Here is a 19,559-nt window from a genome sequence, read left to right as displayed (position 1 = left end):
TTTGAAGTGTATAGTTTAAAATTTTTGAGAAGTTTTTTGAGGTTACTGTAACTAAAATTTTTAAAAAACTTGTAACAGACAAACTTGGTAAAAAATTTGTCTGCGAAACAAGGCCTAAATTTCTTCCTGCTGCTAATTGTGCTATTACAAATCCCAACTGCATGTAGCTAACTACTCTAGTAATATATCAAACTTCTTGAAATGATGGTCCGGCTTTGATGATCTCATGATGAGCTTTTGATATTGTAATTATCAGATTTGAGTCATAACACCTAGACCCACTACATCTTTTAATCCCTAGATTCAAACCCTCAAATGGGTTGAAAAAAAAAAATCTAGACCCGAACTCTATGAGGCTTAATACCAATCGGTATTCATGAGTAATTCTAAACGTGCAACGGAAATTAAATTCAAAAACAATAAAAATTTATGAAATTCAAAGATAACAGAAATATAATCCAATTTTCATTTTCAAATAACAAAATCAACATCTAAGGGTGTTGCATGTAAGTGTGAATTCAGAGCATAAGACATTATCAAGTAATTCTATTTGTTTAGAAATTTTTATCTATATTGAACGTTTAAACTTGCATGTATTTATGTTTCTTGGATGGGTCTCAGATTAGGGTCTGAATTTAGGCATGGATTATACAAAATCAAATCCTATTTAAACCCATGATTCTTTTATAGGATTTGAATTTGTGTAGGACCTAGATTTTAAAATATGGACTTGATCCAAAAAAAAAAAGATATAATGAAGCCGGGTTAGATGCGGATAATATCTTATCCCTTGACATGCATTATTATTGCTTGTCTGATTTAGATTGACAAAGCATTTAGAATTTCTTATGCTGCATACTCGACACCATGTGGCATATACACTTCCCGACAACTAGTTAAAAGATGCCCTCATGTGTTGAAGGTTCATCCCCTCTATAAATCTTCCAGTGAAAAGATTCTAAAAGTAGAAAGAGATTTCTAGCTGAGACATAATTGTAAGAAAGAAATGTCAACTTGTAGTTGTACCTTTAAAGTATGTAGCTCCAGCTCCTCTCACATACCTTCTTCTGTCAGGCACAATTATGACCACTTCAAAGATCGAAGCTCACTTTCGTTTCAGCTTAAGGTAATTCTCACGACTTTTCTCTTTCCTTTTCCTTCTACAACCTCAATTTTCTCAAAGATTCATCAAAAACATACAATTAAATTTGTTTCTTTATCTTGTTCATTTACAGCCAATGTTGGGAAAGTTGGAACACATTCTTAAGGATGTAAATCAAACAATGAAGATGATTCCGGTGAAGTTGTTGGATGCTTTTGTCGATATAGCCTTTGAAATCGTTGATCAGCCATTACTCCCTTCTCAGGTACATAAGCTTAATTTCCATGCATGTTTGCATGGCTTTGGAGAATATATGCTAAGAACCATGTCTATATATACCAAAAAAAAAACATGTTGAAATATCATGATTTAGCAAAAAAAATTGCATCAGTTCGTTAAAAATATAACAAGAAAATAAACATGTTTGAATTGTATTACAAATTGAATGTCCTAAACCATATCCAATCCCAGAATAATTTTGCTCCGGTCGAAGAGTTGGGAGAGGCATTTCGTATCACTGATATTGAAGGGACAATTCCTTATGATTTTCCGGAGGGCGTTTACATAAGAAACGGTATGCATTTCGCTTGAATGTGACGACAATTTTAATATCAATTCGGAAACTCGATATTTAACCAATAACTTTCTGATGATTTTCTTAATAGATAACGCACTATCAATTGTCATTTAGTTCCCCACCTGTCAATTTACTCGACAAATCTGATTTAGTCTAAGGAAAAGGCAAAAACTATGGGAGAGAAAGAAAAATAAGATACAAGACATTTGCTCTTGCAATGATTGAAAAAACAAACAAATCACACTTCCATATGCTCCATTTGGATTAGGAAGGGAAACAACGTTGCTATGTCAACTTCGTCAAGAAGTAAGGATGTTAATTTTATCGATGTAGTCTAGGAAATATATTACATATAGTTTACCATGGCTGTTATACTTTAAGGACACAAGATTGTCCCTAAGTCATGTATACTTGAATTTCCGTGATCTATATCTCTTATCATCTCCATTATATTTATCCGGTAGCAATTCACTACTCGGAGTCAAGACCCTAAAGTTAGAAAGTCATATTTCGATACTACAAGAAATGTAGTAATAGAAGAATTTAAAACTAATGAATACGTCTATCTTAAAAATTTATTGTTTTTATATATAGATATGCTTTCAAATCTAAATTGTGCTTAAGTTTTGCTGTGAAAATTTCTTCTCCATTGACATCCATATTTAACTTTTGGTAGTTAGGTCTAATACTCTTGTGAAATTTCAATTTTTATGTTGGGGACAATGTATGATACGAAAGAGAATTTAAAAATTTTAGGGGGAGAGAGGGGGGAGGGGGAGAAATAGAAATTTTCTAAGCTTAAAATATAAATTTCTCAAAATTGAGTGGGGATAATTGTAACCTCTCAACATATATGGCTCCGCCACTGACTACTCCTGAATTTTTTTAAAAAACTGCATTTCTTGAACTTTGTGTTACGTGATGAATTAGTAGATTGATATTTTCCTATTTAACTTTCAATAAAAAAGATAAATGTTGTATTTTTGGAGTCCAATAAATTTCAAGTATGGTATGGAAATAAGGAATGCAATACAATTGTGTAGTTTTCCGTGTTCTTCTCATTAATTCCATTAAATTTTTGTAGGTCCAAACCCTCTATTTGGAGGATATAAATCTGCTATCTCGATATTTGGAAAATCAAGCCACACATGGATAGAAGGAGAAGGAATGCTCCATGCTGTGTACTTCAGTAAATCAAACCAAAGCAGCTGGACCATTTTCTACAATAACAGATATGTCGAGTCAGACACATTCAAATTAGAAAAGCAAAGAAGGAAACTGGCATTTCTTCCTGCAGCTGAAGGGGATCCGGCTGCTGTTTTTTCTGCTCATCTGCTAAATTTGGTAAGAAGATCGTATATTGACACTCTAATTGTGATCTTAAGAATTCAACATCAAGTGAAATGTACAGAAACCATAAAACCAGGAAAATTCACAATATGCATTCCCATTTCTTTAAAGTTGGACCTTGGATATGTCCCATTTGACTTGGCTTTGAGATTAATAACTAAGGAAGGCTTCATCATTTTGCTAAAACACATTTTGCTTCCCCATTTCGACATGCATCTTTATTTCCAGTGACCACCATAAGGCATCTCAATTTCCAGGGCCCAAAAAAAAAAAGGAAGATTATTTGGATATAGCACATTGGACGGCTGTACGTTCAGATGTGCACGACTTTTTGTTAGATGCCATATACTAATAAATGAAATTTGTTGATATAGACCAAGCCTACATTGACAAACTCTCACATTAAAGTAAACGGCCTAACATGAATTTCACATATGGAGCCTGCAATTTATGTGAGATGGTTCGTGTAAACCAGTACTTCAAATCTTGCTCTAAGCTTTACTTTTGGATAAAGTACCAAAATAATAGTCGATCTCCTGCATTGTCATTTTCATTTTAATATGTAATCTAATCCAATTGAAGGGAGGGTGGGGGCGTAGCTGAAATTGATGTTCACATTTTTCCCTCAAAAAATTAGTAAGTCCATTTGTATAATAGGAATTTGTTATATATCTCACTTATTTGTTAATAATTTTTCCTTTCAGTTGAGATTTGGCATGGTAGACAAGTACCTTAGCAATACTAATGTCTTCGAGCATTCGGGGAGGTTCTACGTGACTGCCGAGAATCATATACCCCAAGAGATTAATATTAAGACACTAGAAACTCTAGGGAAATGGGATGTTGATGGAACTTGGACTCGACCATTCAGTAGCCATGCCAAGGTATACTTTGCACTTGATTCACTATCCTAGATTATCTTGATGCCCAAGAGGTTAACATCATGTTACGTTAAGTTCATATGAGCCCAAGTTGTATATGGGTTTCTCATGTCACTAGTTTTGAGTGATGCAGAAAGTTCGATCTACTGGAGAACTAGTTACATTTGGGTTTTATCCGCAAAAACCCTATTTTGAAATCGGAATTATCTCAGGTAAACTTTCAGGCCTTGATTGTGATGAAGCATAGGAATTTAGAAACTATTAATCTTTTAACTTAGAATGAAGTACTTATACTACAAGAATTGAATTTGATTATTTGGCATTTTCATAAACTGAATTCTCTCTCAAAATGGACGTCTTTATTCACATCATTCGTGGCCTATGGTAACAGCTGCACTTGTGTAATTTTTATCAGCTGATGGCAAGAAAGTAGTTCAGAAAGTTGATCTCAAATTCAAGAGATGTACCCTTAGCCATGAGATTGGCATTACACAGAGGTAGAGTGTAGTTCGATTTTATTAAACAAAACTCAAAATTTTCCCGTGAAGTGTGATTTTCTGGTACCTCAGAGCTTGACATCAACATATGTTAATCGAGCAGGTACAATGTGATCATGGATTTTCCACTCGTAATAGATATAAATCGACTACTAGCCGGTGGACCGTGAGTGTAGTTATCATATAACGATTATCCTCTAATCCGTGATTAATAAAGTAATGAAAATCAAATTTAACTATTTCTTGAATTTCTCTCTACTAAATTGTAGATTAATAAAGTACGTGAAAAAAGAATACGCAAGAATTGGCGTAATGCCTATATATGGTGATGCTGATTCTATCAAATGGTTCGAGGTTGAACCTGCGGCAGCATTTCATATTGTCAACTGTTTTGAGGATGCTGATGAGGTAATTTATTATCCAGGGCAATGAATTAGCTAATTTAATTAAACTTTTCATAGCTTATATCATGACTATTTTAATTACTTTGATTCATGAAACCAGTAATATAGTACATGACTGTTGGAATTGATTATTGTTCAATACAAAGAACAGGTTGTTGTGATCGCCTGCAAAGCTCGTGAATCAATTATACCAGGACCAGAATTTGGATTGGACAAATATGAGTGGTTTTCTAGCGGTTTCAAGCATATAAAACCAGTACGTAAATCCGATCAAGATTCACAGGACGGAGCATTTTTCACTCGGGTTTATGAGTGGAGATTGAACATGAAATCTGGAGAGGTGAAGGGGAAATATCTCACTGGGACAGAGTTCTCTATGGACTTTCCTATCATAAATGAGAAATTTACTGGAGTTAAGAATAAATATGGATACACACAGGTTATTGATTCTGCAGCAAGCTCGATTTCAGGTACTAATTAGCCTGACAGCGTTAACTTCGCTCTCATATATAATTATCTTGACCAGCTATGGCTTATTGAAAAATGAAAATTTTCAGGCATGGCAAAATACGGGGGACTAGCGAAGCTTCATCTTGAAGAGAAAACATCTGAATTTTTTCAAGTAAAACAATATGCTTCAACATATATTGCGTTTAACTTTTCTTTTCATATTTGACTATCGAGTACTTATTAGTTTTTGATTTGCTACACTTTTGGCTAGGCGGATCAACAACCTGGGGAAGTGACAAAGATTGAGTATCACAAGTTTCCTGAATGCACATTTTGCTCAGGAGCTACTTTTGTTCCTAAATTTGGAAGTCTAGAAGAGGACGATGGCTGGATTACCGCATTTGTACACAACGAAAAGACTAACATATCTCAGGTATCTATATGTGCTGAAGCTCAAAATTATCGAAATATCCAGCAATACTGAACAAGTTCCTGATATGGCAGAAAAAAACCAACTTGCTGATATGGTGTACGGCTTTGCTGCAGGTATATATAGTTGATGCCAAGAATATTTCGAGTAAGCCAATTGCCAAGATCAAGCTACCCAGTAGGGTACCGTACGGTTTCCATGGGGCTTTTTTTAGCGACAAACACAGCGACGAAATCAGGATTTTTGGTTAGGGGCAAACTTAGATATGTATAAAATTATCAATCTATACACAAGGGTAAATTTAGAATTTTTTTTTGCTTTTTTTTTTTAAACCATAATGTCTAAGTACAACCCAAAGTAAAAAGATTTTAATCAGATTTTCATTTTTTTTTTGCCACTAGATCATTTTAACAAAACAATTATAAACTTTGATGCACGAAATACAATAAGAAGCTATGTAAAGCAAAAAGTTATTAATATTGACAATAGAATTTTGTCAAGATTTGTAAAACTCAAAAAAGTTAAACCCCCTCTTATTTTAACATGCATATTATATCGCAACAAAAATAAAAAAGATATTACGGCACATTACAAGATTTATATGATGTATATGACATAAAAAAGGTTAATACATATTAATTTTCTACATATCCAGTGTTGCCCGGGAAAACATGAAATCAGATACCAATACAATGTGGCGTTGCACGAATATCTGATACTTGACACTAATGGATAGCAATTGCAACTGTTGTGATGAGAAACTATAGAAAATTCAGCGCCAGAGACTAAAGTTATTAATGCTGACCCATGGAAGGCAAGTCTGCGATTTAGAATGTAATCTGCTGTAATGGTATTCACAGACAAAACGGACAGAAAATTCTAGCAAAAAACGATTTTTGGGTTTGACAACGTTATCATGTCGAAAGTTTCCTAACTTTTGTGCTATATAATTAACTGCTTATAGTTTGATTAGTAAATCTTGTTTCTTAATATTATTTGATTAATGGATTTTTCCTTGATTAAATAATGGAAAATGGTCAAACGTTAGAAAAGAGACCCTAGGAAGAGATGCAAACAGAAAATCCTAGGCATTCTTTAACGGATAACAATTTTCTTCTCTGTTTCTACTTGGAAGAAATCAAGAAATATCTGCTACTTTGATTGGCTTGACAAACATGAAAATGTTCACTCAGGAAATTTTTGAGAATTTTCCCGAACCAATCAATGGTTTGACCAAAACAACTTAATTTTCTCTATCTTCCTGGCAAAACGATGATTAATTCTTTTATTTACTGATATTCATAAGTTCCCCGATTAAATTTCTTATGGTTATTATATTATTTGAATGTACAGGGCCCGGTATTTGAATTAATTTAATAACCTAGAACTAATTAGATTAGTTAAATCCGTAATTGTTTAATTGCTTTAAAATAGTATTAATTAGCATGATTGGCTTTGTGTCAGGGGGACAAATGGACTAATTTAAAATAACCCTTGTAGCGTGTTATTTGGTTAAAACTAGGCCTGTCAACGGTCAGGGTCTAGATCCGGATCCGTGAAATTATTGCGGGTATAGATAGGGATTTAATTTCGTTACCCGGACCCGGATCCTTTTTGTCAAAAAAAAAAAAAGTGTCGGATACAGAATATAGTATTTCGACCCGTATTAGACCCGGATCCGGATATAAATGAATTAATAATTTAAAATATATATTTATCAATATAATTTGATTAGAGTGATGTATTTGAGTAAAGTCAATTTGATTTCTTTTCTTATTTGATTTTTTTTTTGTATTAGTTAGAAATTAGTTTACAAATATATATTTTTCTCGTTTTTATTAAAAATTGTAAGCTTTAATAAATTTTTTCGGGTAGACCCGACTCGAATCCGAGACCCGTCAGGTAAACGGGTCGGATCCGGGTCCGTTATAACATTATTCCAGGCCCGGACCCGGCCCGTTGACAAGTCTAGTTAAAACAGGATTTCTTTAATTCTTAATGCAATTGGGAAGTTGAACTTTAAGGTCATACCTAGGGTTATTTCTTGAGTAGGGTAGTGGTTAAAGGTCGTACCTTAATCACCAATATAGTAAGGAGAAGTTGACTGTCATTACTTGTTTGATAGTTATAACTTGTTTGTCAGTGAATAAATAGAATTATTATTGCATTAAGAATCAATTGAGTGAACTATTTTCGAAGTTATTTCTTGGCTAGAATTTATCTATTATTGTTTTAACTTTAGTAAATTTTCATTTAATCATTTTTATTTGAGTTATTTAATTATTCTCAAATTTTATAAAAATTCTCCTTACTCTGTGCTCTAGAAGAAACGAATTTATCCCCAGTCCCTGTAGATTCGACTCTACTTACCGCTATATACAAAATTTGTATTTTATTTGACTAGATATTTATTATTACACAAACTCGACACCTATCATATATTGTTACTGGAGCAGTTAGTTACTTACAGTTGGGATTTGTAATAGCTCAATTATTTGCAAGAAGAAAGTTAATTAGAGGAATCTATATATAGGATCTATTGGATGTAAAAGAGATCAGTTTGTAAGTGAATTGTAATCCTCTATTTTCATCAATGAATCTCACTCTTTTCTGAACTCTTTATCTTTTCCTACCCTCTCTGTTCTCTTCTTCTCTCTCCTTTCCTTCATCTTCCTCAATTTCTTAATTTTTCAACTTTGATCATTACACTAGGTTTGGATCAAGTGAATCTAACCTAAATCTTATCTATTGACATGTTTAATAACAGTTAGTAAAATAGAATTATTAATAATTAATATCAAGTTACTTTTGGCTTATTAACCTTTAATGGAATCTTGGGTCCTAAATTTGGAATATTCTTAACAGAAGGCTACATCACCTAGCGAGTAGGATTCATAGTCAACTCAACTCGTGACGACCTCAGCGATATAAACTTGTAAGCAGCCTACAAAGAAACAGGAGAGCCAAGTTCCTTTTCTTATAGAGCTAGGAAGGACCCCAATTCTGCAAATGGAACAAACCTCTATTTTTTTTAGAAGAAACCTCAAAAATGAAGGGTAACAATTAGAATATCCTGCATAAGATATAAGAAATTGAGAAAAGAAAAAGTTAAGTGCTTATTGCATGGAGACCCACGACCTGAAGATTGTCATGTTACTATTTTTTTTTTTAATGAAAGCAGAAACCAATATTATTAATAAACTAGCTGATAATTGTTCAGCACGATTTGCTTGATAAAGAAATCTACATTAATGGCAGAAAATACATGCAATATGTCACATATATATGTGATCTAAAAAATTATTAAATTTAATAGAGTTACAAAAAAATATATATCTTACTAATTTTGATAATTGTCTTTATTGAGGAGTAAGGAAATCGGTTTCTAAGTCTCGAATATTCTTAAATACCTTAACAAGTAGATTGGACCCAAACCCATTATTGATCATCTAATGGGTAATTGGTCTAATATAGCAACATAGGAAAATAAGGTTATGATACATAAAGTTTGGGAGAAGGACGAAACAATTGTCATGTGGACTTTGAGTACCGCTCCATGCTAGGGTTTGGGGTTGAGTTATGGAAGCCACGGCTGCCCTCCAACGGATGGCTGGAAGGCAATCCACTTCTCCTACCTTCTCCAAGAAATCCTTTTCTGAGCTTTTCTCTACTTTTGTCTCAGACCAGCCTTTGTTTAAAGTGAAGGCCATTAGATCTTCACATCGCGGCGAGCCAACTATCACGTTTGCACAGGCTGATCTTGAAGTGCTGTCTGCCCTATTTACGTTTGCTTTGGTTGGCAAATTTTCAAAGGGAAAGGCTGTCATGGACTTTATATGGAAGTTTTTTCTCTCCTTGGATCTCAAGGAAATAGTTTCGGTGGGCTTGTTAGATTCAAGACATGTGCTAATTCGATTGGGGAACGAGATGGACTTTCATAGGATTTGGTCTAGGGGAATCTGGTACATCCATGGAGTGCTGATGAGAGTGTTTAAATGGTCTCCTGCGTTTCATGTGGATCGTGAGCCTTCTGTTGTTCCGGTATGGTTCCAATTGCCGAAATTGATGATTCACTACTTTGCCAAGGAGTGTCTCTTCCAAATAGTGAGTTGCATAGGTAAACCACTGTTTGTGGATTCTGCTACAGCTTCTGGTGTTCGCCTTAGTGTAGCCAGGGTTTGTGTAGAGATTGACTTGCTCCAAACTCTTCCTGTGAGGATATGGATTGCTAATAGGGAGCACGGAGGTTTCTGGCAGCAGCTTATCTCAGAGAGTCTTCCTAAGTATTGTAGCCACTGTTTCAAGCAAGGGCATGACAAGAATAGGTGTCATGTGCTCCATCCAACACTGAGGATGGAAAGGGTGGAGAAGAAAGCTAATCTAGCAGGGAGTCATCCAAAAGGCCCTCATTTTTATCTGCTCTTCTGTAATTCCGGGGGCTTCATACTGTTACAAATGACGTCGAACTCTTGCAAGTGCTTGTAGGGCTCCTCACCTGGTAGACCATGGAAAGATGGCAAGAGATGAATTAGACCAAATTTAAGTTCAAAGGGAGTATTATCATTCAAACTTGGGAAAGTAATGCATAAAGGTTGCTAATTTAAATTAGGAGCAGCCAACTCCCTTAGTGTTTGTGCATTCGCCATGGTAACTTCCTCTTGGTTTGAATCACTTGAGTTATCACCACGCAAATCCGTCAACTCAACCTCTGGATCAAGTCCTTGAGGTGCCACACTGGATTGCTCCTCTCTGAGTTGTCTGGTTTCATTCCTCATTCTACGCGCGGTCTTCTCTACTTCAGAATCGAAAATTAATTCGCCTGTACGAGAAGAACGAGGCATAAACTAGAAAAATACCAGAAAATTAGAAAAAAATTGAAATTAAAAAGAAACAAATAATTAACGTCAGTCCCTGACAACGGCGCCTAAAATTGACAGGTGCCGAACCTGTGCAATAATAATAAAAATACCTAACTACCACTAAAAACAGTCAATAATCAATTCTATGTACTGGAGTAGGGACTTTAGGTGTGTGACGGGTATTTTACATACGTGCAAGCTAAAAAATACCGAATTACACCCGTTCACTGCAAGTATACAGATCAACTAGTAGTTTAGGGTATATATCGGGTCGATCCCACAGGGAAGAGTGAACAATTACCGGTATTACTAAAGCTTCTCTATTATTTAGACTATCAATGAATTATAACAAATTTAACCTACTGAAATTATACAAAATAACAAATAAAAGCTCCATAGGTTGTGGTATCCCTAACTACTCATGCAAGTGTTATATTTGGATCATTGAATACTACATCTAGGCTAGTTATGGTGTAATTTCCTTAAACATATGAAACCTACTTTTATAGTGAATCAACTATACTCATAACTAATCCATACCTATTTTCATGGTTATGAAATTAGCTACAAGTTCATTTCTTCAATGAAATTACATGAAATGAATCACTAAAAATCACATAAGTGCACTTCTACTTTCGTGAGTGTACTCCCTATGTTTAACACTTCTTGAACTAGTGTTAAATCTCAATTTTCATTGCAGAAACAACACCTTAGATAATCACAATCAATGGTACCAGATTAATCATGATTTAAAGAGCCAAAGTGCTAAATAACTTGCTCAAATCATAGCAATCAAATAACCAAATAATAAACACTAACAATTATAGAAAGTTCAACCAAACCCAAGGCATAAACTTTAGAGACACATATTGAACACAAAATCCAGAACTTGTATATTAACCAAACTTGGAATCAAGTACAAAAGATAAAGAGTTTGGAAGGAATGTAACCCTTGTCACATGAGTTCATCTCCTTGCCTTCTTCATCCTTCATCTTCTTCTTCATCTAGCTAATAAACAACAATGGATAACACTCTACTCTATACTAACCTACTGCTACTACTCAGAAAATGCCAGAGCTACATCTCTGCACTCCAAGCTTCTCCCGTATGTCTCTCTCCCTCCCAATCTTGCAATGAATTTGGCTGTTTAATGATGAAAATGGTCAAGGAATGAAGCTTTACACTTTCTCCTTACAGCTGGTAATGTCTCTCACATGTCTAGCATCACATGTGAGTTGGTGGAGGTGAAATTGAGTTTTACGCGTACAGAGCAACCTTTTCTGACCACAATCCGGCCAGGAATCCGGCCAAATTCAGGCCGGATTGCTACAGTAAATCTGGGCTGCTACAGTGATCCGAGCTGCTACAGTACCTCGGATCCGTATGGATCCGAGCTCGGTTCCACTAACCCAGAAACAACCGAGGGTTCGGATGAATAGTGGATCCGAGTGTGGATCACTTGCTCTGTTTTTGGCCCAACTTCAACCAATCTTTTCTTGATGTTAGAGGCTGAACCAGCTCATGTCTAAAACACGAAAGTTGTAGCCTTTTGAGTTATCTTTCTAATGCATCAAGAATCACCTCATTTGGATCTGTGTAGGCTGAGATATGACTGAAATACCCTTGCCTGCTCCATGCCTTGTTCCAATTTCGACCAATAGCAATTGACTCTGTACTTCAGCCTTTTGACCTGGAAAACCTTCAAACTGGATTCAGATGTCTTCACCAAAGTTGTAGATCTATCTCTTATCTTCAAATGGGTTCAAGAATCATCCCAATCTGATCATTGTAGCTCAAGTTATAGCCGAAATACGAAAATGTGTCAAAACTGTCAAAATACACAAAATCCAAGTAAAAAGTGATAAAAACCTCATTTAATTGAACAAAAGCATTTTATACCAATTATAGCCAAAATGAATCATTTTCTTCCAATAATATACCCAAAGTGACTAAAAATAATATAAAATATCATACAATTATTACGTAAATTAGTCACTTATCAGTGTGCAATGGGTTACTTGATTCACCTTGTTTCCGATGAGTTTGCTTAATCTGATATACCAGAATTAATTAATTGACAGACTTTACTAACAAGTAGACAGTGGCAAGCAGGGTCGTCTCCTCAGGGACTGGGGATATTTGTCTCTCTGAGATTCCAATTGGTAAAGGGAGATTTTATCGGAATGAAACTAAAAACAATTAAGCAATTCAACTCAAAATAAATAATTAACTAGCACGAATATAGGCAGGAATTAAATCAAAAATAGATAAATTCTAGCCAAGGATACAACTATTCAGACACTGTCCACTCACCCGATCATTGATGCAAGAGAGGTTCACTTAATTTATTAATAGGTTAGTTATAGTCGCCGACGAACTCTAACAACCAATTTTTCCTTAATTTATTGATAACCAAGGTACGACCATTGATTACCCCTAACCAGAAAATACTCTTAGGTACGACCGTAAGAATCAATTTCTCAATTGCATTAAGATCTAGAAAAACCTAACCCCAATCAATAACACGCTACGAGGGTTATTTAAATTAGATTGCACGTTCCCCTAGTGTGTAAACACGCCAGTTGCCACTAATATTAATCAATCAAACAATTACAGATTTAATTGACTAATTTGGCAGGAGATTAATAAGTCACATTGAACATCGGGCCCTTGACATCCAATTAACAAAATAATCCCATGAAAATTCAAATAGGCAAAGTGCAAATATTAACAAATTAAGAAACGCGTGAAAACTAATTAGATCTCACAGACATTTGGGACTGTGCCATCGAGTTGATCCTTGACTAGATGAAAGGCTTAGCCACACCGTATAAATAAATCTCCACGCAAATTAATTGATTGCAAAGGCATCAAGTTTTTCACTAGAAAGCGAGAAATAAAAGATGTTTTTCCCGTTGGGGAATATTGTCGAACAGTAGGCGTGCGCCTGACAAGGAAAAAGAAAGAAAACTAAAAACTATGCTAAAGACTAAGCTCTCCAGCCTCTGTACGTTCTTTTCTCTAAAGCAATGACTAGTGCTTTTCTTATCTCTGTGGTCCCTGCCGAATTGAGAGTCAAAGTGCAAGAAGAAAGATCTCCCGAATTCCACTTTTCTAGTTTCCTCTTGCTAGTCAAAGACTCCCCCGTACAAGTCATCTACCTAATACTAAAGTCCACATATCAGCAATCGAAAAAGGCTTCCTTGTAGCACCATATGGGGCCCGACTTGTAGATCTGTTGGAGGTTCTAGCGTGTGAAGCTTTTTTGTCCTCCAGATGGTCTCACTCTTTTTTTCTTTTTATTTTCTTTTGTGTACTTTTCTGCTCCATTCCTGAAATGAGGTCCAAATACCAAATATAAATATATGTTAACAATTAAGCAATATTTGGCAAGAACAAAAGGGGAAATTAACAATAAAATTACTAACAATTAACACCCTATCAGTGTTAATTGTTGGTTATTTTATTATTAATTTCCCCTTTGTCTCTGCCAAATATTGTTTTAATTGTTAATATCTACTTATATTTGGTTATATATGGTATCTGGACTTAATTTTAGGGAATGGAGTAGAAAACTACAAAAAATGAGGGACTTTCTAGAGACAATTGAGACTTCAAACAACCGGGCCCACATGGTGCTACAAACGGAGTGCATTTCCTTTGCTGATTAGGAGATTGGAGTCCTACTAGTAATAGGAAACAAAATAAGAAGGAAAGCCTCGATTGGTGCAGGAAGTTTTTTGGGGTTGTGCTTGTTCCTTATTCGGCGGGGACCACGGAGATAAGAAGCACTAGTCATTGTTTAGAGAAACGTACAGAGGCTTGAGAGTAATTGTTTTTTAGCAATAGTTTAGTTTTCTTTCTTTTTCCTTGAACGCATTCCTGGTGCTTGACAATATTTTCCAACGGGAAAAATATCTTTTACTTCTGCTTTCTAGTGAAAAACGTGATGCATTTGCAATCAATTAATTTGTGTGGAGATTTACTTATGCGGCGTGGCTAAGCTTTCCCTCTAGTCAAGGATCAACACGACGACACAATCCCGAATATCTGTGAGATCGAATTAATTTTCATGCGTCCCTTAATTTGTTAATATTTGCACGTTACCTGTTTGAATTTCTGTGAGATTATTTTGTTAATTGAATGTCAAGGGCCCGATGTTCAATGTGACTTATTAATCTCCTGCCAAATTAGTCAATTAAATCTGTAATCATTTAATCGATTAATATTAGTGGCAACTGGCGTGTTTACACACTAGAGGAGCATGCAATCTGATTTAAATAACCCTCGTAGCGTGTTATTGGTTGGGGTTAGGTTTTTCTAGTTCTCTATACAATTGAGGAATTAATTCTCACGGTCGTACCTAGGAGTATTCTCTGGTTAGGGGTAATCAATGGTCGTACCTTGGTTATCAATAAATTAAGGAAAAATTGGTCGTTAGAGTTTGTCGGCGACTATAACTAACATATTAATAAATTAAGTGAACCTCCCTTGCATCAATGATCGGGTAAGTAGACTGTGTCTAAGTAGTTGTATCCTTGGTTAGAATTTATCTATTCTTGATTTAATTCCTGCCTATATTCGTGCTAGTTAATTATTTATTTTTAGTTAAATTACTTAATTATTTTTAGTTTCATTCCGATAAAATCCCCCCTTACCAATCTCAAATAGACGAATATCCCCAGTCCCTGAGGAGATGATCATGCTTGCCACTGTCTACTATTTAGTAAATTTTGTCAACTAATTAATTCTGGTATATCAGATTAAGCAAAGTGGTGAATCAAATAACCCATTGCACATCTAGAGTCCCTGCTCCAGTACTTAGGATTAATTATTGATTGCTTTTAGTGGTAGTTAGGTTCTATTTTTATTATTACACAGGTTCGACACCTGTCAATTTTTTGTGCCGTTGCCGGGGACTGGTGCCTGATTAATTTCTTTCTTTTTTAGTTCATCTTGTTTTCTTTCTTTTTTTTTTCTCTTATTATTATTATTTTTTATATATAGTTTATGACTACTAACATTCCGTATTTTGGTGATAGACTGGATTTTATTTCTAGAAGGGGTTATGAGACTCATGCTTTTTCTAATGATCAATTGCTGTTGCAAATTGTGAAAGTTATTTTGCCTCAAATCATTCAACTGACACATACCGTGCATTTCAAGATGGCATAAGTGCTCTAATCGATACTTTTGGAGATTTTTCACCTCAATATCAAACGTGGCATGACCCTTATTCAAATGGGTATGATCAAGGATGGTGGAATGATTCCAATTTTAATTATGCGACCAGGCCAATGGGTTTTCAACAGCAAGAGTTTCAACAGCCATCACCCATGTCAGGTATGTCTCTTGAAAAAATGATTGAATTACTAGTTGCTAATACATATCGATTTCATCAGGAGACACAAGCGATGGCAGATCAAGTGCATCTATTGACATCCGGGATGGCGGATCAAGTGCATCTATTGACATCCAGGATAACACAATTAGGTTCTAAGATGTGTGAAGAATTGCCCTCACAGACCAACATTGACCTTAAAAAAGATGAGAGTGTAATTACCCAGACAAATGACATGAAACTGCAAGAGTTTCAAGAAAATGGATCTAAAGATGCAGTTGAAAAGGAAGTTGATTTGCAAAAAATGAGACCCCAAAATCAACTCGTCCAAGTTAATGAATCCAATGAATAATCTCCAAATGCGGTGACATTTTCTCCATTCTTTAATCAATATTCTCCTTACTCTTATTCTTCAATTCCTGTTAATGAGATTGACTTTGTTATATCAGAAAATTTTGAATTTCATGACAGGAATAAGTTAAGAGTGGCAATGGCAAAATATCTTGAACCAATAAATGCGTGTGATGGAGGAGTGAGTGAAGAATCCAGATTATTGTTGACTGGTTTGGCGCCATCTACTAGTTCATGGAAGATCGTAGCTCGTGTGCTCAAGAATTACTCTATTTATGAGGGCTATCAGGATTATATAGAGGATGAAATACTGAAACGAGCCACAAAATTTTATCCTCCCTGAACAAATATGACAACGTCTAACCAAAAACGTTAAAGAAAGGCATTTTTTGGGAGGCAACCCAAATATTGATTTTATTGTTTTTCGTTGTTCAATTCTTTTGTTTTGTCGTTTCTCATTTGGGTGGTAGTCGGTTTTAATATTTTTCTCTACTATGACCAGGAAGTGCAATCTTGGCGTGCCCACGCCGTGTCAGTGCCTCCCGAGATCAGTGGACGTTTTATAATCTTGGCATGCCCACGTCATGTTCGTAAAATCTCAACATCTCGAGACATTGGCATGAAGTGCAATCTTGGCGTGCCCATGCCGTATCAGTGCCTCCCGAGATCAGTGGACGTTTTATAATCTTGGTGTGTCCACGCTGTATTTGACAACCCAAAAACAAAGGAAATATTAAAAAAACAAAAAAAAATTTAATTAAAATAAAATTATTTTCATTTTTAACCTTCAGTTTTTTTTTTTCAAAAATTCAGATTTTGAAATCTGAATTCTTAAAAAAAAAAAAAATCTTTTCTTTCTTTTTCTTTCTTCTTTTCTTTCTTTCTTTCCTTCTTTTTCTTTGTTTCTTCCTCTTTTTTTCTTCTTTCTTCCCCATTTCTCCCTTTTCTTCTTCAGCCGAAATTCCTAGCGCCGCCACCACCTCGCGTCGACCTCCTGCAACCCAGCCCACGCGACGCACCGTGCGCCGCCAGCTCGCCATCGCGAGCCATCTGTCCAGCCGCACCTACCTCGCAGCTCTCCCTCTCGCCAAACCCTCCTCCATTGCCGCCACCTCTTCCCTTCGCCACCTCCCTCGCGCACGACTGCCAAGCGCCGCCACCGTTTCTTGCGCTCGTTGTCGCTTCACCAAGCACCATTTCCGCCTCACCCACTGCTGTGACCCCGACTTCAGGGAAGTATCGTTGCCCTTCTGCTTGCTCTTACTGTTTATCTGTCACATTGAGGGCAATGTGTCATTTAGGTGTGGGCGGGAGGTCAGTTGTAGTGTTAGTTTTTTTCAACAATTTTTAGTTTCTAGAGGTTTTCTTTTATTTTGTTTTTGCCTACCTTTCATTTATTTTCTTTTCTTTTTTTTTTTCTATGCCCATCGTTAAAATATATTCTTGGTGTTATATTTTTGAAACTATAAAATTAATTAGAGAAAGTAAATAAATACAAAGGAGGGTAGGCAAGATTAAATAGGATAAGTATATGAATATAAGGGAGGATAATAATTATTAATATACGTATATATATGATAGGCTAGGTTACATAAATGTTAACTGTATTAATGGTAGGCAGGATTAAATAGGACAAGTATATAAATATAAGGGAGAATCATAATTATTAATATGTGTATATATATGATACATAACAACTGCAAATGTTAACTGTATTAACGAGTACTCTAAGGGCAACGGTTAAAAAAACCCCTTCTATCAACTGCAAGCAATCTCATCGTCAATTGCTAATTTCATGTGAAAATGGCAGGCTCAAAATATTGACTTTTCTCTATACATTACTTGAAGCAATTAAAAGACGCAATAGTTTCGTGAGAAGGTCTCCAGGAAATAATATACTTATATTCTTAAGAGCAATATTACTGTTTAGTTAGCAAGGAGGTTCTCGATAATCCCTTTAAGTACTAAATATTAACCCTTTAATAAAAGTACTTAAAATCAATGAATTAAAAAATTTTGTTTTATTAAGCTTGTTTGACAGCAAAATTTCCTTGCATCTGAATATATTAAAATAAAATTAATTTTTCTACAAAATTCAAAGCGAAAGTGTTATCACTTAATTTACTGTATGTTCAAATTAGTATAATGATACTCACTCAAAATTATTTCCTCCCACCACAGTCGTATACTCTTTTACACAAATACACTGCTCTCTTTCTCTTTCACACACATATATGTTTTTGCCACATAGTTGCAAAAAACACACACTTTCTCTCACATCATATATATACAAATGTGTACGTTTTCATTACCTACACATATTTTCTAAACATCATACGTTTATTATACAACGAAAACACACATATTTTCATTCTCCCAAAAACACACATTTTCACACACATAACATTCAATTTTTATATTAGTTTCATTTTATCAAAATTAAAAAGTAATTGTTAAAAAATTAATTCCATCTAAAGTGAAATAACATATTGGTAGTGAACTTTATAATAAACGTAAAATATAATACTTCAATTCAGTGCTAAAATTCAACATATTATCAAACAAATTTAACTTCATGAATTCAACAAGTTCAAACTTCAATACTATATTGCGTATCAATTTTTTTTTTGTGATGAAACTAATTCACAGTACCTTCTTCATTTTTCACTTTGTACAGCCCAAATACAAAATAAGAGCCCCATTCTGTAGAGTTTTATTTCTTTTTTGTCCTTTACCATTAACATTCAACTCCACTGTTTAAGCTATGTTAACTTTCTTCCTCTCAAGCACGTGAGGGAGTTCATCTGCATATTGCATTCGTAATTGTACATTTATTTATTTTTTCCTTCATGTTCTGCACATTGGAGAACTCGCCACAAAGTTAAAAGAAATGTTAATCGCGTTCAGCTGTTGGTTGACTAAGACAATGACAATTTTAATTAATAATTACAAGTAACAAATACACAAGTTTTCTTCCACCGTACCCAAAAAAAATTGCCACGTTTTAGTGGTGTATCATACTAGGCTTTTCTTCATCAATTACCGGATATAATCGAAACGTTAGAAAGATTGCGTGGAAAAAATTAAACCAAGTCTTCCAATCAATTATTTCTATTGGTTCATGTGGGCTTCTTCTTATCAGATATGACCAAGTTTGTCGTGGATTAGTTGTTAAGAAACTATTTTGACTGGTTGGAATAGTTATTTAATTAAATGTTCGGCTGACTTGATTCCTTCATGAATGTGTTTGCATGTTTATTCGATTAGATAATGTGCAAGTTGGGGTCTAAAGTGGTGATATGTTATCCACGGCAAA

General features: G+C 35.0%; 1 protein-coding gene across 1 annotated transcript; it reads left to right on the top strand.

Annotated features, from left to right (window-relative positions):
* Positions 1-1,006: 1,006 nt before the first annotated feature.
* Positions 1,007-5,942, top strand: LOC113780751 (carotenoid 9,10(9',10')-cleavage dioxygenase 1-like). Its single transcript, XM_027326525.1, has 13 exons — positions 1,007-1,126; positions 1,236-1,367; positions 1,574-1,676; positions 2,764-3,023; positions 3,734-3,913; positions 4,044-4,122; positions 4,326-4,407; positions 4,511-4,573; positions 4,677-4,815; positions 4,963-5,281; positions 5,369-5,433; positions 5,533-5,694; positions 5,808-5,942. Exons 1-13 carry the CDS (start codon positions 1,007-1,009, stop codon positions 5,940-5,942), a joined length of 1,839 nt encoding a protein of 612 aa, XP_027182326.1.
* The last annotated feature ends 13,617 nt before the right edge of the window (positions 5,943-19,559 follow it).

The sequence above is a fragment of the Coffea eugenioides genome, chromosome 8 (genome assembly GCF_003713205.1).
Source record: "Coffea eugenioides isolate CCC68of chromosome 8, Ceug_1.0, whole genome shotgun sequence".
Classification (NCBI taxonomy): domain Eukaryota; kingdom Viridiplantae; phylum Streptophyta; class Magnoliopsida; order Gentianales; family Rubiaceae; genus Coffea; species Coffea eugenioides.
The sequence above is the reverse complement of the archived record's forward strand: the minus strand, read 5'-3'. Positions and strand labels throughout refer to the sequence as shown.

Bases quoted from the DNA above. Each gene is read 5' to 3' on its own strand.
- LOC113780751 (XM_027326525.1), top strand. From the start codon at position 1,007: ATGTCAACTTGTAGTTGTACCTTTAAAGTATGTAGCTCCAGCTCCTCT. The intron at 1,677-2,763 runs GTATGCATTTCG...AAATTTTTGTAG, and splicing joins GGGCGTTTACATAAGAAACG to GTCCAAACCCTCTATTTGGA. The intron at 4,574-4,676 runs GTGAGTGTAGTT...ACTAAATTGTAG, and splicing joins CGACTACTAGCCGGTGGACC to ATTAATAAAGTACGTGAAAA.